This window comes from Rasamsonia emersonii (assembly GCF_000968595.1).
Source record: "Rasamsonia emersonii CBS 393.64 chromosome Unknown ctg1118621760102, whole genome shotgun sequence".
NCBI classification, from domain to species: Eukaryota; Fungi; Ascomycota; class Eurotiomycetes; order Eurotiales; family Trichocomaceae; genus Rasamsonia; species Rasamsonia emersonii.
The window spans coordinates 1-23,932 of NW_013563185.1; the positions used below are offsets into that span (position 1 = coordinate 1).

At 51.3% G+C, this 23,932-nt stretch overlaps 10 protein-coding genes across 10 annotated transcripts; 5 read left to right on the forward strand and 5 right to left on the reverse strand.

The window, feature by feature from the left end:
- Window positions 1–2: 2 nt before the first annotated feature.
- On the reverse strand, window positions 3–1,944 carry T310_4274 (Peptide alpha-N-acetyltransferase; the record flags this gene model as incomplete). The annotated part of the gene is made up of 2 exons (XM_013472845.1): window positions 3–1,795; window positions 1,863–1,944. Coding segments are annotated over 2 exons (1,875 nt in total), but the record flags the coding sequence as incomplete, so codon positions are not given.
- A 2,024-nt stretch (window positions 1,945–3,968) lies between these two features.
- On the forward strand, window positions 3,969–5,165 carry T310_4275 (DNA-formamidopyrimidine glycosylase; the record flags this gene model as incomplete). The annotated part of the gene is made up of 2 exons (XM_013472846.1): window positions 3,969–4,561; window positions 4,622–5,165. 2 exons carry the CDS (start codon window positions 3,969–3,971, stop codon window positions 5,163–5,165), a joined length of 1,137 nt encoding a protein of 378 aa, XP_013328300.1.
- Window positions 5,166–5,349: 184 nt separating this feature from the next.
- T310_4276 (uncharacterized protein) lies at window positions 5,350–6,444 on the reverse strand (the record flags this gene model as incomplete). Its single annotated transcript, XM_013472847.1, has 1 exon — window positions 5,350–6,444. One exon carries the CDS (start codon window positions 6,442–6,444, stop codon window positions 5,350–5,352), a length of 1,095 nt encoding a protein of 364 aa, XP_013328301.1.
- Window positions 6,445–6,891: 447 nt separating this feature from the next.
- T310_4277 (Iron-sulfur cluster assembly associated protein Nar1) lies at window positions 6,892–8,780 on the forward strand (the record flags this gene model as incomplete). The annotated part of the gene is made up of 2 exons (XM_013472848.1): window positions 6,892–6,999; window positions 7,068–8,780. The coding sequence occupies 2 exons, from the start codon at window positions 6,892–6,894 to the stop codon at window positions 8,778–8,780; spliced, it is 1,821 nt and encodes a 606-aa protein (XP_013328302.1).
- Window positions 8,781–10,208: 1,428 nt separating this feature from the next.
- Window positions 10,209–11,572, reverse strand: T310_4278 (Anthranilate phosphoribosyltransferase; the record flags this gene model as incomplete). The annotated part of the gene is made up of 2 exons (XM_013472849.1): window positions 10,209–11,180; window positions 11,243–11,572. 2 exons carry the CDS (start codon window positions 11,570–11,572, stop codon window positions 10,209–10,211), a joined length of 1,302 nt encoding a protein of 433 aa, XP_013328303.1.
- Window positions 11,573–11,938: 366 nt separating this feature from the next.
- Window positions 11,939–13,084, forward strand: T310_4279 (uncharacterized protein; the record flags this gene model as incomplete). Its single annotated transcript, XM_013472850.1, has 2 exons — window positions 11,939–12,974; window positions 13,044–13,084. The coding sequence occupies 2 exons, from the start codon at window positions 11,939–11,941 to the stop codon at window positions 13,082–13,084; spliced, it is 1,077 nt and encodes a 358-aa protein (XP_013328304.1).
- A 147-nt stretch (window positions 13,085–13,231) lies between these two features.
- T310_4280 (Phosphatidylinositol diacylglycerol-lyase) lies at window positions 13,232–14,641 on the reverse strand (the record flags this gene model as incomplete). The annotated part of the gene is made up of 1 exon (XM_013472851.1): window positions 13,232–14,641. The coding sequence occupies one exon, from the start codon at window positions 14,639–14,641 to the stop codon at window positions 13,232–13,234; it is 1,410 nt and encodes a 469-aa protein (XP_013328305.1).
- A 1,236-nt stretch (window positions 14,642–15,877) lies between these two features.
- T310_4281 (Dihydrolipoyllysine-residue acetyltransferase) lies at window positions 15,878–17,509 on the forward strand (the record flags this gene model as incomplete). The annotated part of the gene is made up of 4 exons (XM_013472852.1): window positions 15,878–16,061; window positions 16,130–16,233; window positions 16,290–16,361; window positions 16,430–17,509. 4 exons carry the CDS (start codon window positions 15,878–15,880, stop codon window positions 17,507–17,509), a joined length of 1,440 nt encoding a protein of 479 aa, XP_013328306.1.
- A 554-nt stretch (window positions 17,510–18,063) lies between these two features.
- Window positions 18,064–18,880, reverse strand: T310_4282 (Gluconokinase; the record flags this gene model as incomplete). Its single annotated transcript, XM_013472853.1, has 2 exons — window positions 18,064–18,522; window positions 18,641–18,880. 2 exons carry the CDS (start codon window positions 18,878–18,880, stop codon window positions 18,064–18,066), a joined length of 699 nt encoding a protein of 232 aa, XP_013328307.1.
- Window positions 18,881–21,498: 2,618 nt separating this feature from the next.
- T310_4283 (Vacuolar protein sorting-associated protein 26) lies at window positions 21,499–23,267 on the forward strand (the record flags this gene model as incomplete). Its single annotated transcript, XM_013472854.1, has 5 exons — window positions 21,499–21,718; window positions 21,884–22,356; window positions 22,420–22,444; window positions 22,549–22,665; window positions 23,080–23,267. 5 exons carry the CDS (start codon window positions 21,499–21,501, stop codon window positions 23,265–23,267), a joined length of 1,023 nt encoding a protein of 340 aa, XP_013328308.1.
- Window positions 23,268–23,932: the final 665 nt, after the last annotated feature.

The window sequence follows — 23,932 nt, forward strand, 5'->3', positions numbered from 1 at the left end:
CCGCTAGCTTTTTTCGCTTCCCTCTTCTCAGCCTCTGCCTTCTCCAGCTTTTGTTGCTCCCTCTTAGCCTTCTTGAGAGCCTTTTTCCTTTCAGCGCTATCTTCACTGTCTCCCGCGCCGTTAACAGGCAATGGGCCATGGACAAGGTCAGGCTGATCATGCAGCAGAAGATATGCCTTGACAGCAGACAAAGCCATCCTCGTGAAGAACGGATGATCCCGCAGGTGATCCTCCCACCGGATCATATCCACGTAAGCCCTGATCATGCCCTTGCGTAGCGAGAAGCTGTGGAAGTCAAACTGATCCTCTTGCCATGTATCAAAGATATTGTAAACGGCGTGGAAACGTTTCAATGCAAGGCCGAGCTTCCTTTGCCGTAAGTACGCTTCTCCGTCCTCGGTTAGATACCAAACACACTGCATCTCATGAAGGTCGCCGAGAGCGCCGCCCACCGTCTCGTTACGCGTGAATTTGCTCATGTTATCCAGGGCTTTCTCATTATCGTTGTTTCGAAGCTGATACTTGGCCGCCTTCGAATTGATATACCGATCTTTCTCATCCAACGACCGCGCATAATCCATAACCTCCGCAGCTTTAGGAAGATTTCCGTAGTGCTTGTATATCCTGGCTTTTGTCATATGGTAATCCACAGATTTGGGGACCAAGTTAATGGCCTTCTCAACGTAGTCCAGGGCTTTCTCCAGATCACGGCTGAGATGGTAGTTGTAGTGTTGCGCAAGGAAATAGAAGACAGAGGCCTCAAAAACCGAGCTTTCACCATTGGTCTCCTTATCTGCAGATCCGTTCGCCTGAGACTGCAGCTTTCCAGAGGCGTAGCCCTCGACGAGTTCTTGGACTGTGTCACGCTTCGCGGGATTGTCGTATAGGGTCTTGATATTTGCAAAAAGCGATGGAACTCCCTTGCGCAGCATCCGTTGAAGGTAAGAGTCTGCGGCCTGTCTAAAGTCCTCACCCTCCAGGAAGTCCAGTGGAATTCGACGTGGAGCGTCGCCTTTGGGATATTTGTCAGCCCACTCGTCATACACCGCCTTCAGAGCTTTATGGTCGGTTTCTGGTATCCCCTTTGCCTTTATCAAGCCATCATAGTAATTGGAGTTCTCGGGATTCCGGTCGAGGAGAGCGGCGTACGCCGCCTCGGCTTCGCTCTTGCGATCCAGACGTAGAAGATAGTCTGCTCTCATTTCCATGACCGCGAGCACGTCTGAGCAGCGTTTCCCAACAGCCTCCAGATGCTCCAGAGCCTTCTCAATATTTCCTGACTCGGCAATAATCATATTCTTGTATAAGACTGCCTCGGAATGTTCCATGTCGGTTCTCGGCGGCGGGGTCTTGAGGGTTTCCTCGTAAGTGGTCAGCACATTCTCTGCTTCAGTCAAGTTCCCAGCCAGATGATGTGCGATCGCCAATGCTGTCCAGTTTTGTCGGAATGCCGGTCGGGCCTGAAGCATGGCGCTTCTGCTTTGAATGTAGCCCTGGTAATCCCGCATTTGCATCTGGAGGAGCGCGAGGTCACGTTGAATAGGCTGTGACTCTGGTTCCAACTTCAGAGCAAATTTATACGCTTTGATCGCTTCCTCATAGTTCTTTTCTGCCCGATACAGGAGACCGAACACGTGCCAGCAGACATGCGACTTCATGTCATTTTTGAGAGCCGTCTTTGCCAGCACAAATGCTTCCTCCAACTGTCCGAGATTGCTCATGATCAGAGCCTTCATAGCCTGCGTGTCGCCATGGTTGGGATTTTTGCGAAGAATTTGGTCCGCCGTCTTGATACCTGCAGCATGCCGTCAGCTGTCAATTTCATGCGCCTTAGCGTCATTGCAGTGAAATCGTAGCCAGACCTTTCTTGTACTGCTTGTTCTCATAGTGGCGAACCACTTGGCGGAACAGCGACGCGTCTTTGGAGCTCAATTGCTGAGGCATGGCGGGCAACCGCTTGGTCGTTGTGTCGGACGACTTGGAGAAGGCCAGGTGCTGTCGAGGTTCGGTGACTGTGCGTGACCAGCTAAGTTATGTGCGGGGAGCGACTTCCAGAGTAATAAGGCGCTAGCGACACAGCATATGAAGGCAGGAAGGAGGACAGGAGAGGACAACTATTACTGCGACTTGGTCGACAATTCCATGCTTATTGCACGATTCCTATCCTCGATTTTCACGGACTCAAGCCAACTGACCTGCCGCGTGGTTGTTCGGCGGCAGAACAAATAATTTATCCGACTCTTAGGCTCTCTGCATGCGTGACGTGCAGCAACCTCGACCACAATCATACAACGCCAAGTATATCTTCATGCGAGGTATCTTAAAGGGATTTATTTTTTCTTAATTTGCCAGTGCTACTGCCTCTCCTTCCTTAAAAAAGAAAAGTATAGTAGAGGGAAGTGATAAAAAAAATAACTATATAACATTGCTGATGCTTTTTTTTACCCATAGACCTGTGGAACCGCTTCTGGCATTGTCCATAAGCTCGACAATATATTGTTTTGCTTTGCAGTCCTGCAGTTTCATATTATCGATTCGACGCTAGCGCTTCAAGAGAATCTCATTTCTTCTTGCCGTTGATTATTGACACCATCAGTCATCTGATAGTTATTTTCTATACCATTCATGCCATGCAAGTCTCATCATATATGTACACATATTGGAGATTCGACGCTGTCACAGACCCGGTAACGTGTGCATCTCCTGTTCAAGCGTTGAGAGTAGATATCATTCAATCGTATTATACAAAGGGCCAAAAATGCTAAAATCTCTAGAAAATGTGCTCAACGTTTACCGGACGCTGCATCCTGACGCTCACGCCAGCGGTTGAAGGCGTGTTCCCAGTCCCCTGAATCATCGCATCTCTCAGCAACCAAGCCCCATGTCCGCGAACGAATGATCTGTTCGATGGTCCTTTCGTTCCGGATAAGATTTGCGAGTGATTCGGTCCGTGGCTCTCGAGGAAAGAACCGTGCAGAATAAGGGTCTAATCGTTCATCAACTACCCTTTCGCGCTCTCTCGCCGATTCCACCTGTCGCAGGATAAGGTCCGGATCCTCAGGATCTGGACTTGTGGCCACGCCGGCGCAATAGTTAAGTACGTCGGACCTCGTCTGCCACGAAGGGAAAAGTACGTTATTTTTGAACGACTCGCAGGCTTCAGGATCTACTTTCCGTTTGCCTGCAGCAGTTGCTTGTCGTGTGGCGGTGGAGGAAGGATCGAAGCCCGCGCGAGCCGGAGTCAGTAAGGCATTCAGATTCTGAGTGATCGAGTCATCTACAGAGGCTCTCGAGAGACGTAGGAAATCTGCACGTGTCCAAAAGTAACCGTCAATAGTGCTCTTCCATCGAGTCAGTTTGAATGGGGAATCGAAAACCTCTTAACACTCTCTCGTCGAAACAGAACTGCGGGCTCAGCGTCGGAGCAGTGGTCGAAGGCTGTTGTGACATCCTTCGACCAGCCGGTTGCTCCGGCTGTTTGGACTTTGGAGAACGTTGAGCCCAGAACCACTCCAGATTGACCGGCACGGTTTGGATAATCTGTATGAGCCAAAATGCGGGTGGCGCCGTTAAGCTGGAAGGAGCAGCACCAAGTTTCTCCAGGCCGCTGAAGAAGAGAAACAACTGCTATGCGCTCCTTAAGATATCAGATAGAGAAGAAGAGCTGTTGAATAGATCATAGATTATTTGCCAAAGGGAATGATTAAAGACCCGGAAAGTACCCATGGCCACCTCCGATGACCGCATCCGAATATGGATAGATTTCAAGGTCACGGGACGACGCGATTCTCAACGCGCGGTAACACGTGTTGGGGAGATCAGGTGCCTGCCGCAATCTAGCCAACACCGCATGTCTCCTTAACTGCTTTCTAGTCTTTCTTTTCATTTTTGTCCCCTCTAGTAATCATACACTACTCTGTGAAATATATGTACTGCAGTTATACTCAATTCAGATCCGCTGGTGAACCATGCCCGAGTTAGCAGAGGTCGCACGAATCGTGCATTTCATTCGCAAGCATCTTGTGGGAAAGACTCTGGCCAATGTGCAGACACAAAATGATGATATCGTCTATGGCAAAGCTGGGACCAGCGCGGCTGAGTTTCAGAAGGCTATGCAAGGCAAAAAGATCATCGGCGCTGGTCAACAAGGCAAATATTTTTGGATCACAATGTGCTCGCCTCCACATGCTGTCATGCACTTTGGCATGGCTGGCTGGTTGAAAATCAAGAATGCGGACACATACTACTATCGGACCACCAAAGAGGAAGACAAAGAGTGGCCGCCAAAGTACTGGAAATTCCTTTTGGAGACAGACGAAGATCCAAAAACGGAGGCTGCATTTGTTGATTTTCGAAGACTAGCGAGGATCCGACTGGTCGACTGTCCTGCAGATGACATTCGCAAATACAGTCCTCTGAAAGAAAATGGACCGGACCCCCTTGCGGATAAGGATGTCTTTACTGAAGACTGGCTATTAGAGAATCTCAGAAGCAAGAAAGTGCCAGTCAAGGCTTGGCTACTTGACCAAGCGAACATCAGCGGCATTGGAAATTGGATGGGGTAAGCTGCTATTAAAGTGAACTCTGGCAAAAACTTTTTCCATGTGCTGATATCTGTCAGTGATGAAATCCTGTATCATGCCAAGATACATCCTGAGCAGTATAGCAACACTTTGAGTGATGCTCAGATTAAGCAGCTATACTCGTCCATTAACTATGTGTGCACAACCTCAGTGGACGTACTGGCCGACTCAGACCAGTTTCCGGAGGACTGGCTGTTCAAGCATCGATGGAGTAAAGGGAAGAAGAATCAGCCTGCTGTCTTACCGAATGGGAATAAAATCGTCTTCCTCACTGTTGGTGGGAGAACTAGTGCCGTTGTGCCAGCCGTACAGAAGAAAACGGGCCCCGTCGCCAAGGACATCGCTGATGAAGATGTGGGCAAAGACGAGGATGCTAATGGGACGTCAGCCGGTGGTAAGCGAAAACGTGGAACTGTCAAGAAGGAAGATGACTCCGAGGATGATGAGACCACTGGCCCAAAACGGGCGGCGTCAAGGAAAGGCAAGACCGGGGGTGCTAAATCTGCAATCAAAGAGGAGGAGACTGATCCATCGCATGCTGAATCGACTGGAAGGAGGCGTTCAACCCGCAACAGAAAGTAGTTGATTGTTTCATCCACAGGGCGCATGGCGTTAGGGTGTGATTTATGTACTGTACAGGTCGGTATCGAGATCTTGGGTCTCGCTTTTCATGCCCCCTGTTTTTCTTAAAAGTGAGCTTTTTGCCCGCTGGGCAGAATCGAGATCAGGTTTCGGCGAGTTGAAGTTTGAATCAATTTCCAAGTTCTTATACCATGGTTCCATTCAATTTTCGATAGAAAACACCAAAATTCCCGTTCCCATCCTTGCCTGCTTTTAGATCGTCCATAACTGCGAAGCAAATGCTCTCCCACCAGCCTCCTTGGAACTCCGCCTCGGCAAAGACCTCCGACCAACAATCCGCGACTTCTTCTCGAGGATTCAAAAAGGCACCGCAACCAAACGCTCCTAAAACAAGTCTTCGATGTCCATTGAAAGCTGCAATCCGCAGGATAATCCGCATCTTCTCCTTCATCAATTCCCTATCCTGTGGATTTCTATATTTCGGGCGGGGACCCGAATTATCTAGGGGCGGCACACATAACGCCGCCATGCTAATGACACTAACAACGGGCAGCTCCTCCGGTTTCGTGAGATCCAACAAAGTATGCCCGTTTTGGAGGCTATCCCTGATGATGACCACTGTTGGAGAGTAAATGGCTTGATCGTCCTGCAGTGGATAATATCTCAACTTCAGTGTGAAGCTTAGACTGCTGCGGTAGCATAAAGCCTCCTCCTGGGCCAGAGCTCCATTGAGCCAGCCTCCACCGGCACTATGTGCATTCGCCATATTTAGCACGCATACGGGGCGTTTGTCTCGCACAGTCATGTACTGCTCGCACTTTCCGAGATTGATCGCCGTGTCGAACGTGTCGGCATCCAGGACTTTGATTTCTGCTGGGAGGAATCCAGGACAATACTTATGGTTGAGCTTTGGAGGGTTCGGCGGTTTGTAGAGGTAGCCATTAGGGGGTGCGTGAGGAAGCGTCTTCAAAATACCAGGGAGAAGCTGTTTTGTCTCTTGCGCTGTCTGAACGAGCTTTCGCCGTCTTTCCAGTTCATTAAGTGACTGCTTTCGCACCGGCTTCGATGCGTTTGAAACAGATATGGAGTCATTCCGTGAAATATCCTGGCTGTCTATTCCCTGAGACGAGGCTTCGTTGGTGTCGGCATTGTCACGCGACATCTGACGTCGAGAAGCATCTTGCAGGCTACTTTCCGCCGAACGTTTTCTCCGCTCTGGATACAAAAAGAAAGCAGACAATTTCGTCTGTGTCAATCCATCTCGCACATGTTCGGACATTATGTCCTTTTCCCTGGGATAGAGAGAATAGAGAACCTCCTGGGGAGGTGGAATCGAGGCTGAAGTCACCCATGGATGATGGCAGCCTGGCCGGCGTGTCGCGTGTCGGCGAGCTGTGCGGGGAAAGAGGGCGAGCGCGTTTTGTCCGGCAGAAAAATCTACAGCTGGAAGGCGGTGTGCTTATCAGTCCGATCACGGCGGGGCTTCGGCCTTGCCACAGCGAGAAGGCGAACCGGGGTGACAAATCCCTTTACACATTATTCAAATTGCAGGAAGAACTTTCCTGCTTTTTTTTTCTTAGGCGAAGAAATAGAATCCGGATAAGACAAAATCACCGCACGAGTCTGAGACTATTTCGAGGGATCCCGGCCTATTCGACAGCGATCGATATCAGCTGTGCTGTCGGTGACTTAGCAAACGGGATTCCTCGATTACCCTCTTTTCACCATGAGCGCCATTCTCTCAGCAGATGACCTCAACGACTTTATTTCTCCCGGTGTGGCTTGCATAAAGCCCGTCGAGACACTGCCGAAAAAGGATCCAGCTAGTTCAGAGGTAGGAGATGACTGATGGCCCTTCTCAAGTTTGCTTGTTCGAACGGAAGCTGATTTGTAATATACTAGAATCCGTACGAAGTGACGACGGAAGACAAGGTCCAACCCGAGAATTTACCACCAGCACAGATATCCTTGACTGATTGCCTGGCATGTTCTGGCTGCGTCACCTCTGCAGAGGCAGTCCTGATTTCGTTGCAATCGCACGCGGAGGTCTTGAATACGCTTGATGCCCATCCCGCGACACCCTTGACCATCCAAGATGACGGGCATGTGAATCTAAAGGATGCAGTTCCCAAGGAAGGAAAGATATTCGTTGCGAGCGTTAGCCCCCAAGTCAGGGCCAGCCTAGCTGCAACATATGGGATTTCGGAGCGAAAAGCTGGATACATGATCGACCAATTCCTCCGCGGCCCTCATGGTTTGCGCGCTGGCGGCAAACATGGCAATGGTTTCACCTGGGTGGTCGACACTAATATCATCCGTCAAGCTGTTCTGGCACTTACTGCGGAGGAGGTGCGAGAGTCATTAGAAAGTGCGAACTCGACCACTGCAGATACTTCTCGATTTCCAGTCCCAAAACGACCTATTCTGTCATCTGCGTGTCCTGGTTGGATATGCTACGCCGAAAAGACACATCCACACGTTCTGCCTCATCTATCACGTCTGAAGTCACCACAGGCTCTGGCCGGCACATTCCTCAAGACACTGTTGAGTCGCCTTCTCGACATACCTCCGTCTCAGATCTGGCATTTGGCGATCATGCCCTGTTTCGATAAGAAATTAGAGGCGAGCCGTGAAGAACTGACTGACATGACGTGGCAGTCTGAAGACGGCCTGGCGCATTCAGAGAAACAGTCTGCCACTCGAGACGTCGACTGCGTGATAACCGCGCGGGAGCTTCTCACGTTAGCATCATCCAGAGGGATCTCTCTTCCAGCATTGCCACTCAAACCTTTATCTTCGACATTTGCGCCTCATTTTCCAGATAAGACCGTTGATTCTTTTCTCTCGTCTCGCTCGCCATTTTCCAAGCAGACATCCGCCTTTGGCACTTCCGGTGGCTATCTCCATTACGTTCTGACCAGTTACCAATCTCGTCACCCGAACAGTCAAATTGTGACTCAGCGGGGCCGCAACTCGGATGTCGTGGAGTACACTTTGGTATCTGAAACTGGTGAACCGATATTGAAAGCTGCACGTTACTACGGTTTCAGGAATATCCAAAATCTTGTCCGAAAATTGAAACCTGCGCGCACCTCACGATTGCCGGGAGCAAAGACCATGACGGGCCCAGCCGCAGCTCGACGTGGTGGCTCTGGCTCCGGAGCTGGTGCGGGTTCAGGGCTTGATTATGCCTACGTGGAAGTGATGGCTTGCCCTGGTGGTTGTACAAATGGCGGCGGGCAGATCCGGATTGAAGACGCCCGCGAAGCGAATTCTGCACTCCAGTCTTCATCGTCAGATTCAACGTTTGACCAGCCGCAGAAACCGTCGCCACATGAGCAGCGGGCCTGGCTTGCCCGCGTCGATGAAGCATACTTCTCTGCAGATTCCGAGTCGGATGATTCTGAAGATGCAGTTTTGCAAGAATCTATCCTTGACATGGAGTCGCGAGTGCATGGCATAATGAACTACTGGTCCCGTACGAGTGGGACTCCGCTGGACAAACTGGTCTATACAACATATCGTAAAGTTGAAAGCGATGTGGGTAAGAATAAAAATGTGGGAGAGACAGCCCGTGTCGTCGAGCTTGCTGGCAAGATCGGCGGCGGCTGGTGATGAATATAATACCTTAGATATATTTTGATTGTCCTTTGTCTGTATACCCATTCGATCTAGACAGTGATTTATAGACTGATAACATGAATAGACATGTGTATAGTACAGTACAATAGTATCACAATCTGTAGTGTATTTTGTCAAATATTATTGAATGATGATGAGAATACATTCTCGTCCATAATAGCATTTAATGGCCCTATTATTATTACCTTGTCTGTTGAGCAATTAATAATACAACCTCTGTATGTGGGGGATATAGTATATATCCACAAACGGTTAGTGTGGGCAGGGTGGCGTGGGCGGTGAAAGAATTCTTCCATCCCGTTCTGGACTCGTACAAGCAGGGCATCATAATCTTCCGTTGTTTCATTCCGATTCTTCAGTTCTTCCAAACTAGTAACGCTCTGCGAACCCGAAGTAGTGTCGTTATTATCCTTCGTTTTATCCATCTATCTATCTGACGTATCTCGGTACAGTTCGCACATCGCATCTCACACATACTATCTACCTATCTCTCACCGATCTCTCGCCTACTCTGCCATCCAGTTCGGCTTCATCTCATACAAGCTCAGCCAAGCCCTGTCTTATCTAGCTGTCTCCAATAATAATAACCATGTCACGCGAAGCTTACCAAGTTCCTTCCCTCGGCGCCGGGCAGAACGCCTTCGGCGCGGGCGTGGCCCCTGGCATCGACCCTTCCAACCCTCTGGATGGACCGGCCACCACTTATGTCTGCGGCGACTGCAGCTCGCGCGTGACGCTGAAGCGTGGCGACCAGATCCGGTGCAAGGAGTGTGGGCATCGAGTGCTGTATAAGGAGCGGACGAAGAGGTTTGTTCCTTCCCTCCCTTGCTACGGGATTGTCTTTTATGTGAATGTAGCGGCTGACTGTCTCAAACAGAATGGTGCAGTTCGAAGCCCGATGAATGAATGAATGGATGAAATGGATATTGTGACGCTACTCTGATTGTTTATATTATTGTTCCTGGAGAAAATAAATAACCCTCCTTTCCTACGACTATGGAAATTTTTGGCGGTGTGTGGCGTCCAGAGTGGAAAACGGATAACATGCATTATGGCCACTGCAGTTCTGAGCAACGGACAGGGCGATGCGACCCTCCGAGGCTGAGGGTAGGATTGTGACTCTTCCCGCACCTCTGTTGCATTTGAAATGAGGACAGCGATGACAGGAAGAGGGCAGCCAGGTAGAAAAGTGGCCGCTTCATTTGTTAAGGCCTGTCTTTGTTGCCTTTTTTTCTATGATACCTAGGTCCTGCCAAAGACAGAAAAAAAAGGACAGAGAGAAATAGCCAATTAAAATAAATAGGATACCCTATCAATATCTGCAAGTAAATGTTCCGACATCCTTGTTCTTACATTTCTACATTCTTTTTCCCATTCCCTCTATTTGCCCTTATATTGCCCTTACAACCTGTTCGTAACCTCGATAAACCGTTCTAAACACTTCAATGCTTCGCCACTTTCGATGGCCCAGCGGGCCCTCCGGACCCCTTCCTTCCAACGTCCGCCACCAGGACCACGCTCCGTGATGACTTTACCGTCGTCCCCGGGGCCCATGTTACTGGTATCCGACTCGCAGATACCAGAAGTCACCAAAAGAGCGGCCACGTTCATAAGGACGAAGTGCAGGATGGGATCGTCGCGAGGCAGCTCGTTGCGCAGGATGCTCATGAGCTTCGCGGCGTTGTCCTTGGGCATCTTTCGGCTGTAGACGTCCGTCAGAGGATGAGTAGGTAACCCGAAATCTGACGGGTGAAGCTGGAACGTCTCCAACTTCACAAGGGTGCGCGGAGGAGCCTCGTCATCGCTGGTGCTCTCATCCTCGTCCTCCTTCTCGGAAGACGGTTTGAATGCTGGGTTGGGATACTCGGAGAGTCTCCAACAGTTTGTCTTGCCCGCGCAGCTGATCTCGTCCATGTCTTCTTCTCCGCAGACGATCAGCGCTTTCTTCGCTCCGCTCAGCCTCAGGGCCTCTGCAAAGACAGGCCCGAGACTCTGGTACGCCACACCCACCACACGGGCTTCCAACGCGAAGTCCACGGGGTTGGCAAGAGGTCCCATCAGGTTGAAGATTGTCCTGATACCGAGACCACGGCGCACAGGGTTGGCGTACATCATGCCAGGGTGAAAATTGGGGGCGAAGAGGAAGGCGTAGTTGGTCTCCTCATACACTTTGGGAAGGTTCCCTGCATTGACGGCAGTGATCTTCGGCGGAACGGGAGAGATTGCGGTCAACACATCAGCGGATCCTGAGAATGAAGTCTGAGCCCGGTTCCCATGCTTCGCCATCATCAGGAGTGGCGACGCTATGATTGAGGCGGTCGTAGAGATGTTGAAGGTGGAGTGTGAGTCACCCCCCGTGCCGACAATGTCGCACTGTAACACTTTATCAGCATCAATTGTTCAGTAACCGATGAGTGTCTAAAAAAAAAACTTACTAGTCCGCCTCTGTACAGACCCTCTTTTTTCCCACGAGCTCTGACTACACTTTTCAAAGAACTCTTCTCAACCTTGCTGGCAGCCTCCCTCATGCGATGCGAGCATTTTGCTATGACATCGGATTCCCGGTCTTTTCCCGTCGAATGTAGCAGGGTCAGCAGAGCTGCAGTCTGTATGACTGAGATCCGGTCCTCAAAGATGAGCGCGAATGCGGCCGCAATTTCCTCTGCAGAGACCTGGACTCCTGCCGTAGCGGGGTATGCCAGCCGCTGGAGGAGGGGTGTGATGGAAACGGGTTCCGGCTTGTCGTCGGGGGTTGGGTTGGCCATGGTTCCTTTCTGTTCCTGTTAATCAATTGAAATCCAGACCTGAAGCCTGGATTTTCCGGCTACATGCAAGTCAAGAAACGATGCCCAGGTCGGTTTCTCTGTCGTCTCTGACTTGGTGTAACACGTAGAGTGATCGGCTTACCGCAGTGGACGGCGGCAGAAACTGACCGCCCCCGTAGCAGAAGCCTTTCCTTATTGGGAGGTCCAAATCTCCGGCGCGAGATTTCTACAAAAACCCAGCTTTCCCCGAGTCGCCATTGCACCACCTTCCCCGTCGAGCCTCTGGATACTATTTTCCCCTTGTCATATCTTTTTTCTGGTATATACAATTGTATTTGATTCTTTTCCCCCTGGGCTCGGGCGCCAATGCCACCCCGGTTACGGATTCCATCTTCACAACTCTCTCGGACGCTCCGCCGGCAGAGAGTAGGAGGACCACAATATGAGATCTCCATCAGATGTGCGAGTACTGCTGCTGCTGCTGCAGCGACGCCAGGTCCATCGATGGACCAGATGAACACCTCAACCGCTCCCGCCTCTCAATTTCATCCCACCCAGCCCCCGTCCCATCGCCGCCCTGAAGAGCGCCGCTCACAGCTCCTTCGGCAATACACATCTCTCATCCGTACCTCACCCCTCATGGTGTTGTTTCAGCACAACAATCTCCAATCGATCGAATGGGTCGCAATCCGTCGCGAACTCAGTCTTGCGTTGCAGAAGGTCGACGAGCAGCTTGCGTCCGAAGGGCGTCGGCTGCCACCACTGGCGCCCCATATCAAGCTGCAGATCATCCAGACGAGGATATTCGAAGTGGCTCTGCGTATTGTCGAGTACTTCCGTCCGGATAAGGAGGAATTGGAGGCAAAGAGAAGGACAGCAGAACAGACCTCTGAAATCCCGTCTCGGTTTGACCCCAGAGACGATCCGACTCTGACACACGACCTTTCCCGCGCGGTCCACGATGCGGTGATGTACAAGAAGGGGAAGCACGAGCTCTCGACCCTTCTTGTGGGACCGATAGCGGTCCTTTCCTTCCCCAACGTGTCGCCGGAGCATCTCAAGGCGGCCCTCTCGGTCCTTGCTCCCAAGGCCACCGGTTTCCCGGTCCCGTCCCGCAAGACGAACCCGGGCTGGCACGAGCAGACTGTGCAGGATGGTCTGCAGAAGCTGATGCTGCTCGCCGCGCGGGTCGACGGCAAGGTCTTTGATCTCGACGAGACGAAGTGGGTCGGAAGTATCGAAGGTGGCATCGACGGTCTGCGGGCGCAGCTCGTCGCCGCGCTCCAGAGCATCAGTGCTAGCGTTACAAGTACCCTGGAGGGTGCTAGCAAGAGTCTTTATCTCACACTGGAGAGCCGGAGGAGCGTGCTGGAGGAGGAGCAGAAAGGTGGGAAGGAAGAGGGTCAGTCATGAGATGTCTCTCACACATCACGCTTTTTTCATCTTTTTTACATAATGTACAATAAGACAGATAGTGTGTGTTCTCCTAGTCAAAATTTTGCACCTTCTTGAATTGGCAAAGAATGATGTCTGTATTATCTAGGGATATAAAAATGAAAGAACAGAAATCGTTTCCTCAAAAAACCCGCTACTCTCGCCGGGTTGAGAACAGACCGAGCAGACATTTTTCTGGTCTCGTCGAATGTGCCCAGTTTATGCCTAGCTCTCTCTCGATTTCAGCTTCGAGTTCATGCCCACGATACACCGAATCAGGTCCCAGTCTCCGTCCAATCCGACCCAATCTGTGACCAAAATGCCGGTGGACCAGTCGCCGTCCGGGTTCTCGGGATGCCGCCGGCAGAGATAGTCGACCGTGGCCGGGTTCAGCTTGGCCGCGATCTTTTCGGGCCAGGTCTTTTTCTTCCAGAAGTTGCTTGCGCTGAGGAAGTTGATGAAGAACGGATACCGCTGGTCCCAGGCGTCACGGACGCCGAATGGATATCGGTTCACAGCCGCGCGTGCGATGTGCTCGGTCACGTACTGGATCTTCGTCCCGATGTTCTCGGTTTCCAAGACCTCGTAAAAGTCTTGGATGCAGAGTTGTCCGCTCGGGCAGGTAGCGTTGGGGGTGTTGTCCGCCCAGCCACCGCCGTCGATTCCCCAACCGCGTCCGCCGTGCTCCTGCTTCAAGCGGTCCTCGATGTTGAAACGGCGCAACAGCACAATCTTGCCGCGAACCTCGCCCAGCGTCGGGATCCTGGGTTCGGTGTACCAACGGCTCTCGGGTTGAGCGTAGTGGTCACGGAGAATCCTGCTGAGCTGCTCATCCGTCGCCTTGCCAATGCCTTCCCGCTTCAGGGAAATGATGAGCGTTTCGGACGGGTTACGGTTGAGGAAGTCATCGACATCCTGCATCAAGTCCCGGAAGTACTTGCTGCCCGTCAGGGAGATCGGGAATGCACTGTGGACCAGGGCGAGCTCATCTCTGTCGGGGTCATCGGGATGTTGAGGCTGCACCCGGATATCAAAGAAGCGCACCCCGTTCTCCAATTGCTCACGGGGGCTGACCGCCTGACAACGAACTGACGGCGCAGCAACGTAGCAGGTGGGCGAATTGTGCGTGCCGGGGATGGAGAGAGCGGAGAGCAGGATATCATCCCTCAGCTCTTGCATCCACGCATTGGGCTTGGACGAGGCGAAGATGGCCAGGTGCGATTCGGGTGTCACATAGATGCCCGTGAATCTGAAGCGGGGGTTGTCGCTCAACGCCCTCATCTCCGCGGACTCGGTGGTCGGTACGGGGATCTGAATCTGGTGTCTCTCCCCTTCCGCTTCCAACGTCAAACGCAACCGCTCCTTGTCAGACTTGTCAAAGGCCCGGATGTCGGTTCGGACGCTGCTAAAGGGTTCCACGCGGACATTGACATCCTGATGAGCGAATGGACGCGCATCTTGGTCCAGAGGCTCCGCCGGAGTGCCTGTACGGGTGACGTTGGTCACCATCCGGGTGAAGTTCTTGGCCATAGTATTGAAGCCCCGGGATTTCTCCGGTCGAGAGAAGCGCTCGACGAGCTTCAGCTCGACCGGAGTTGCGCTGAGGTTGCGTATGGTCAAGAATTCAGCAACCATGGTGGGGGAGGTTCTCTTGTCGATTCACTAGTAGCAACAACAGCGAAATCAAGCGATAGAGACGGAGAGCGCGAAAGCGAGAGAATATTCACACGCTTACCTCAGAAGAGAGTGCTACCCCACGATGAAAATGGTTTACGCCGGACAGATATAGATTCGGTCGTTCCATTGATTTTTGATCGATCTACCACAGTGCCTCCCCGTCCGATAGATTTAAGGTGGAGATCTGGGCTGAGATCGGCGCAGCAGCCTCAGCCCCCATCGTGGGATCGTGGGAGAGACTCCAGCAACGCAATTGCGCAAAACGAGTGGCTGATGCGACGCGCTTCTTGCTTCTTGGCGATCTTGGAGAAGCTCACACGCCCGAGCAGGTGCATCTGCGTGTGAGAATCGAGCATCGGGATGGGCTGATTGCCTGCAAAGCCATGGCCCACCTGCTCGTTTTCCCTATGGTAAGGCTGATTGGCTGTCAGTGGGGCACGAGTCTTGACGTCGTGGACGGAGTAATATTATTACTCTGTACCACGCCGCGTCTTGGTATGCTCTTCGCCTTGCTGCATGCGATATCACATCATCTACCGCGTACAAACAATGATCAGGGTTGCGGTGAAAGCCCGCCGCAATATGTTTATCCTCTGAACTATGTATATATGTCCTGACTGCGCATGTAGCCATGGAAAAGAGCAGCATGGACCCTTGGTTCCCAACTTGTGGAATCTACCCTCCCCTACCTCATTCAGTGGATAGTATACAGCTCAACAGCAAATTCAAATTCGCTAGGAATCCAATTTCTCTGTGAAATGACCAACGCGGACATCTGCCAATAGTCTGCCCCTTGCCCCGCACCACGTGAAGGCCGGGGAGGACTCAGACAGATAAGCTCAACCCGATCCCTCTACATAAATTTTTAACAAAAATTCTCCTGCAGACAGTCGCAACCTGTTCCTCAGTCTTTTTATCTACTACGGAGTAGAGTGTACTTACATAAGCCAGAGGTGGCGCCTCTCCCAGCAGCCATTCCAGTGGCGGGATGAGGGTGGAATCACGTGCGCGGGCCGATAGCTGTTATTCTCGGCTATCGTCGGCGGAGAGATAACAAAGGTCCTCTCTCCGCAGTCAGGAACCCAGACGCAGGACCGGCCACACGGTACATAATGCTGTTATCCCGCCTTTTCGCCTTCTTCTCCTCCCCTTCCGTTTCCTCTCCATAGCCAGGGTGAGTGATTGAATAAAAGGATGGGCATCTTACGCTGCAGCAGGAGGCTCCTCGCCTGCTCCGTTAACCGGCCCTGGCGCGGCGGTCATGCAATTGCGCCGCTGGTGGTCGGTGCATCTGGTGGCTTCGACCGCCGACGCGCTTTTCACGGCTCTCCGGCTTCCTGGGCTATCAAGTCTCAGATCCTGAAAGATGTTGGAGAGGGTGAGTAGCAATATTCATTGATTATGAATGCCGGATTTCCCTGATAGCCGCCTACTAATGTACGGTAGGAATCACGGAAGTTCAGATCATCCAGTGGTATGTCGAAGAGGGCGCCCGCGTGGAGGAGTGGAAACCGCTCTGCCAGTACCAATCAGATAAGGCCGTTGATGATGTATGTTGCTTCAAGCACGTTCAATGATGTGCTATTAACCATTATCTCTCTTTCAGATCACTTCGCGATACGAAGGTGTCATCAAGAAGCTTCATTTCCAAGCAGATGACACTGTCCCAACGGGGATGGTATGAGAGGTCCCACTCCTTGGTAGTAGTATATGGGCGTCTGGAGCATGTACTCACCCAGTCGATAGGCACTGTGCGATATCGAAGTCGAAGACGGGAAGTATCCAGACGACAATCCTCCGACCACGACGACGGAGGAACCCGCCACAGCTGCCCCTTCGCAGCCGCAGCCTGAAGCCGAGAAAACACAACCAGCAAGTCCTGAACCGGCAGCACCATCGGAGGATAAGAATAGATCCAGATATGCTACGCTTGCGACTCCAGCTGTCCGCGGTCTGTTGAAGGAGTTGAATGTCAATATTCTTGACGTCAAGGGCACGGGCAAGGATGGACGAGTTCTTAAAGAAGATGTGCTGAGATATGCAGCGGCGCGGGATCAGAAGACAACAGACGCTCCCCCATCGACGACGAGGCCGGCTGTCGAGGTTGACGCACAACAGACTGAACAGGTTGTGCCTCTAACGCCGATCCAGTCGCAGATGTTCAAGACCATGACTCGATCACTGAGCATTCCACAATTCCTCTTTACGGATGAGCTTAACCTTGACGCCCTTTCGGCGCTGCGGCAGAAGCTAGCCAGCGATCCCACCAACCCTCAGAAAATCACGTCCCTCTCCTTCATCGTCAAGGCGGTCTCCCTGGCCCTCGAGCAGTACCCGCTGCTGAACGCCAAGGTTGACACGACCGACCCCAATAAGCCGAAGCTGATCATGCGCAGCATTCACAACATTGGAATTGCAATGGACACACCCCAAGGGTTGATCGTGCCCAATGTCAAGAACGTCGCGGCTCGATCGATCTCGGACATCGCCGCGGAGATATCCCGGCTGAGCGCACTGGGGAAGGAAGGCAAGCTCACGCCGGCCGATTTGGCCGGCGGGACGATTACGATCTCCAACATTGGAAATATCGGAGGAACCTACGTGTCGCCGGTCATCGTGCCGAACGAGGTCGCAATCCTGGGGATCGGGCGGTCGAGGACGCTTCCCGTGTTTGATGAGGCGGGCCAGGTGAAGAAAGCAGAGCTCGTCAACTTTAGCTGGAGTGCTGACCACCGAGTCGTGGATGGGGCCACCATGGCAAGGATGGCCAACAAGGTCCGCGAGTACGTTGAGTCTCCGGACAAGATGCTCCTGAAGTTGAGATAGAAAGGAGCAGTTTTCAAAAAAAAAAACGCCGTATATGTCTGTACTTCTATATTAGACCTCTCATGAAGGATGGAAATGCCCACATGTCACACCCTTGACCTTGTCTGTAGATGCTGCTGCACTTTTTCTCTTTCAGCGCCAACAAGTTAGTAGAATCCACAAGATATATGTTAGAGCAAAGATATTATTTTCTTAATCTGTACGTATGTACATACAATGCAGCAAGAATGATATAAATAACAAGTAGATGAGACGCTAAGTAATAGATGGCCCATGCATAACCGGCAGACCAAAAAAATAAATTGTTCATAAAAAGGATATATTACTTTTTGCTAATCAAAAATACACAGTTTATCCCATCACTCCTGTGCAGAATGCATTCCGAAGAAACCAGGTAACCGAACGAATACTAAAGAACGATAGCGATAGCGTGATAGATATATCCAGCCCATGCAAATGCTTCCGTCTCCAAGACGCCTGTCCTTCGCGATCAAGAACCCAGAATAAAAGGGGGAAAAAAAAAGTAGAATAAAAAACAGAAAAAAAAATGCCACTCATTGCTGTTCGTATTCAGCAAGTTTGGCAGCCACAGCCGCCGAAACCCTCCTCTGCACCTCATCAGGAGGAGCGGCTACGTCGACAGTGAGGACATCTCGCTCCGGCGAAGGGTCCTCCAATGTCTCCACCTGCGAGTGGACCATGCTGCTCTTCATATAATGGCTCTTTCGGTCGTTGACTCGCTCCATCAGAATCGACTCGTCGGCTCGCAGGTAGATGAAGTGAATTCGGACGGATGGGTGGTCGTAGGCAGCAACACGCATGACATCACGGTACTTGTGCTTCAATGCCGAGCAGGACATGATCACACCCCAGGGAGGGTTGTAATTGTTGGCCGGTGACGGCGACAGGATTTCGGTTGCTGCATCTCGGAGAGAAATGAGCCAGTCCCACCGGTCCGCATCCGTCAGGGGAATCCCGTTCCCCATCTTGTCCTTGTTGGATTGCGGATGGAACTATATGGCAAGGAAAATCTCCAGGTCAGCAGCGGCACCAATTGAATTCACCAGGGAAAAGGCGAAGGAAATCCGGCCTTTTGCTACAACTTGCGACGGGGTAAGATGAGACACTTACATCATCGCCTTCGAGGAAGGGCAGCCCAAGCTCCTTCTCAAGGCCCTTTGCGACAGTAGTCTTGCCACAACCGGCAGGTCCCGTGATAATCCAAATGTGTTGCAACCGTTCTGGGCTCTTCCCCTCTCGCGGCCTGGTCTCCATGTGGTCCTTGAACGCAGCTTTGCCAGCAGGGGCACGGGAGAGACCGACGACGGTAGGGTCGATCCCAGTCGTGGGTTCGTCGTTGGCCGACAACATTGTGACGATGGAAGGATCCGAAAGGGGGTGATGAAACTCTAATAAATCTTCGTCTGCGGCTGCGACGCCGGGATGACGTGTAGAATCACTGTTCACTTGATTGTTTGCGGTATAGTAGAAACAAAGAAGACGTGGAATATATAGTGGCGGACGGGAAGTATATCCCGCAGTAGGTTTTCCAATCAGACCAGGACTGTCAGGACGAGCAAGCAACCTGGCTGACCGCTTATATACAGGGCTCTGTCCCTTGATGAGATGCAGAAAGGGAAAGCAGAAAAGAAGCCACAGGGGCGGAATCCGGTAATAGTCACAATAGTCACAATTATTGTTAAAGGATTGCCAGTGGAATTATTGGGGCCCACAATACCGCAACGGCGGTTCTTGAAAGCCCAGTGGGGGAGATGCAGGGACGGATTCCCCGACGGTCTGGTAAGGGGGTGGACGGCGCGGGGAGGCTAACAAGAAACCTGGGACCGATGAGATCTTGGGCTGGATTACTGTACAGTACTCTGTACATGCATCCGCCCGGAGGCTGAAAGCAGGTCGAGAACGGTCCTTGGAAGGCTCGTAAGACGGAGCTGCTCCTGCTGGATTTCAGGACCACAGACGATCGAGGGCACGGGGCATTTAACATCGGGAGGAGGCAGGCACTGGGCCTAAATAATTAGTCCATCCGTCAATCCATGAGACATGCTCATGTTTCTGCCAGTGGATCTTCTTGCTGGCGGCCCTGGCAGGAGAAATTGGGCTTTCGACTGCGTGGTCGTCTCATGAAGCGAATGGGCGTCACGGCGTTACAGGCGTGTTCTGTGGGCTGACGTCATTTCGTCAGGGATCTGGCCAGCCAGAGGCGCTAGCGCCGTCGGGGATGAGTCCCGGGGAACGGTGTCGATACGGCGGCGTACCGTCTCAATACGCTGTTACCGCGGTACAGGGCCTGCCTTCCCCCACGCTAGTCTGTGTCGGGGAGGAAGAGCCGTCACGACTCGGCCTCAGAAGAGCATGGAAGGAAACGGGCATCGCAGCAACTCCGAAACGCCCGCTGGCCCTGCTCCTGCCCGCTTCGGGCAGCCAGTAGGATCGGAAGGAAGCAACAGGGCGACTTTGCGGGGAAGGGACGTGACCTGTAGCCATGTCGGATGGTTGTCGGAGCTGTTGTACTGCTCACAGGGCATCTGCAGCAGGGGTTTCTGATCAGTCCAGTCGACGAGAGTGTGGGGAATGCATCAATGTAGCGGGTTAAAGAATGACCCGATCAGTCCGGGCAGCAGTCCGTGCTCCAGAAGGAGTGCATACGGGCGAGGACCAGGGGATGGTCTCAATAATCAGTTGCATCCAGGATGGAAATCACTCACTGCAGACGGAGGTTTTATGGAGAATGGACTGCTCAATAGCCGGGATGGGTCCAATCCGCCAGTTCGGAACTGGTCGTGTGCCTGATGCTTGGGCGCCTCACGTGTGGCAACGAATCACGTCGAAAGTCGGCAATTGACTTGACACGCGCTCGGAGGCCGCTCGGAGGAGCCCAAACCGAGCCTTTGACAGCAACAAAGAAGCCGCCGGTGTGACCAGTCGCCAGTCGACACAGTCAGCAACTGAGGGGACCCCGGCAGAACTAACACCCTGTCGCTTCCCGAGTCACGAGGTCAGCAGGTGGCTGCAGGTCAACCAGTGCCATTGTGGCCAGCATGCTATCTTATGCCGCAGGGACATGCACATGAAGCTCTTTCAGTATTGGACTTTGGGCTGCGCCTCAGTTAAACTGCGGAAAGTTTGCCAAATAAGAACAGTTAGTACAGTAATAGTTACCCTTCTAATCAATTACACGATTGATGGACTTCATGGCAGACATCATGGTCTACAACTGTATTCTGTCCGGTCATGATTTACGCAAATCTGCCATTCGAGGAGATCCAAGACGTATCTACCAGAGATGCTCGGGACGGCACAATCGAATATGCCAGTAGTCTATTATTAATATTACTCGGAATACGGAGTCTAAGGACGAAGTTTAAGCTTCTTTATACGTACTCCACCCTGCCGTAGATAAGCAACCGCATATAGTACGAAGGATAGATAGAGTACGTACCTACTTCGTAGATAGTACGTATTTCCTACATAAATAGCTTCGTCCATGGAACTCAGTTGACACGGCAGCTAAGTGTTTCAGTTGATAGCTGCACAGTCGTTAGCGTGTGGAGGATACGGTCGATTATGGCTATGACGATGCTATGGAGTACACTCTTTCTACATCTTCATCCCATCCAAAAATCCCAGGGCCAGTGGTTTGTCTCTCATCCTGAAAAGCGACTCAAAGTCGATATAGAGTCAAATACCCTATAGTCATGAAGAAGACGTGGTCGCAATATAGCCGATGAGTTAAGATGTAGTTCAGCGTTGATCTGCTGTGGCGGGGAGAGCTAGTATGATTACGTAACACGCCACGCTCATGCTCCCAGCGTAGCTCCAGGCAGTCAATAATCCAATCAATCAATCACAAGAAAACACAACAGAACTGCCCGCTGCGACATGGCCATTCGTGCATGCTGAGTGGATTTGGACGAGATACGAAGACCGAACCGAGACGAGTGATTTTGATTCCCTTCTTTTGATGTACGATGGCTCCGTTCTTCTTCTCCACCCCCGTCGACATCGACATCGTCCTGGAAGATAGCGATGAGCGGCAGACCGTCGATGTCAAGCTCGACAAGGGCCGTCGAGAGAAGTGCCCCCTTTACTTGGATGGAGAGTCGGTCAAGGGCGCGGTGACCGTTCGCCCCAAGGATGGGAAGCGGTTAGAGCACACGGGGATCAAGGTGCAATTCATCGGGTCGATTGGTACGATCATTTGCGAATAGCCCAAGCATCAACATCACTGCCCCATTTGCTTTTCGCGCAGCGTCGCATCTGCGAGATTCTTGAATTTCGTGACCCTTTCTTTGATTTCATTTGGGCGCATTTACGAAACTTCTTCGCTCTTATTTACTAACAATGCATCCACAGAGATGTTCTACGACCGCGGTAATCACTACGAATTCCTCTCCCTTGTGCAGGAGCTCGCCGCTCCTGGAGAACTGCAACACCCGCAGACTTTCCCTTTCAATTTTAAGAATGTCGAGAAACAGTACGAGTCCTACAATGGTATCAACGTGAAGCTGCGATACTTCGTGCGGGTCACGGTCTCGCGGCGCATGGCAGATGTCATCCGGGAAAAGGACATTTGGGTCTATTCGTATCGCATGCCGCCCGAGACCAACAGCCCAATCAAGATGGATGTCGGAATCGAGGACTGCCTGCACATTGAATTCGAGTATTCGAAGTCGAAATACCACCTCAAGGACGTCATTGTCGGTCGAATATATTTTCTGCTGGTGCGGCTGAAGATCAAACACATGGAGCTGTCCATCATCCGACGGGAAACGACAGGCGTGGCCCCCAACCAGTATAACGAAAGTGAAACATTGGTGAGATTTGAGGTAAGGCGACGACTAAGCCTCCAAGGACCTGTGAAGGAGATGAGACTAACAATCAACTAACAGATTATGGACGGGTCTCCGTCGCGAGGTGAGTCTCATTATTAACCTCCAGGGTACATCCAGCGTGAAGAATACGCTGGATGTCCAGTATTTCTGTAACCTTTGTGAAGAAACTCGTCTGATGGTCGACAGGTGAAACGATTCCTATTCGGCTGTTCCTCGGTGGATTCGATCTAACCCCGACCTTCCGCGACGTGAACAAAAAGTACTCGACGCGATACTACCTCAGCCTAGTGCTGATCGACGAAGGTGAGTACGAGGCATTCCGTTCTTTGTTTCCGTTTTTGGTTTCGGAGCACGCGTCATTTTATCTGCCCTGCAAAGATACCGTATCTGTTTCTTTCTATGACGCATGTGTGCCCTATCAGTCGGGTTACCGGTATACCGGCCCGGCAGTGTTTGTCTCCCCTTTTCAATAGCCGACGGCTTTTGAAACAGGAACGATACGGTAAAAAACACGGGCATTGTTACCCCGTGGATTCGCCCCCCACGCTAACCGATCTCTTCCGTCTCCCCGGCGCCTACAAGCTCCAGCTTTACTCCTTATGCAATATTCCTGTATTTTTTTTCTTACCCGTCTATTCGAACCCTGCACTATGTGAAGAGTACTCATTTGCATGAGGGTCAAAGCCAAGATGACTAACCTGCATTTCATCTGTTTAGATGCCCGTCGCTATTTCAAGCAATCTGAGATCGTCCTATATCGTCAGGCACCCGAGATCGCAGCAACACCTCAGGTTGCCCAACAGCAGCAAATCCAGCAACAACAAACCCAGCAAGGCGCAGTGGGGGCTAAGAACTCTCAGCATCATCAAGCGCAACAGCAAGCCGTGGCTGCTGGTCCTGCATAAGCAGGTTCGAAGAAATCAAATCTGCTTACTTCCGACTACTATCCCAACTATCCCAACTAATGAATGAAAGTTCTTTGGTTTCTCCCCTTGTAAGGAAGGGTTGGATGCGTGTCATGACGTGTTTATTTTCTTTCTTTTCTTTGTTCATACCTATATGTTACTATTCTATGAAATCAATTACCCTGTCTTCTTCTCTTCCTTCTTCCTCAGAAAGCTCTACTATATCCATCCGTACATACATATAAGAGTTAGTCATGAAACAAACAATCGACGATTTCTTGTCGGGCTTGTCGTGTTGTATTGTACGGAGAACTGTTGTAAGTAATGCACTTTAGAATCGTGCTATTCATCTCTATATGCTAGATTTTTTTTTTGCAACCTCTGTGATCATGTTTTATTTCCTCAAATAGTAATTACCAAAATTACAAAATTCTCCGATTTCTCTCTCCTCTCTTTTTTTTTCGTCTTTTCTTACTTTCTCTCCTTCAGTTCATAGTTTGGATTCAGTAGAAATTTATTGATTCATTCGTATTGTGAAACTGGTACATAACTGATCTATCAAAAAAAAAACCCAAAAAAAAAACGAAAAAAGACGGCGATGAAGGGGAAAGAAGCCAAGTAAAAAGAAGGGAAAGAAAAAGAAAAAGCATGAGACCAGCCCGCTT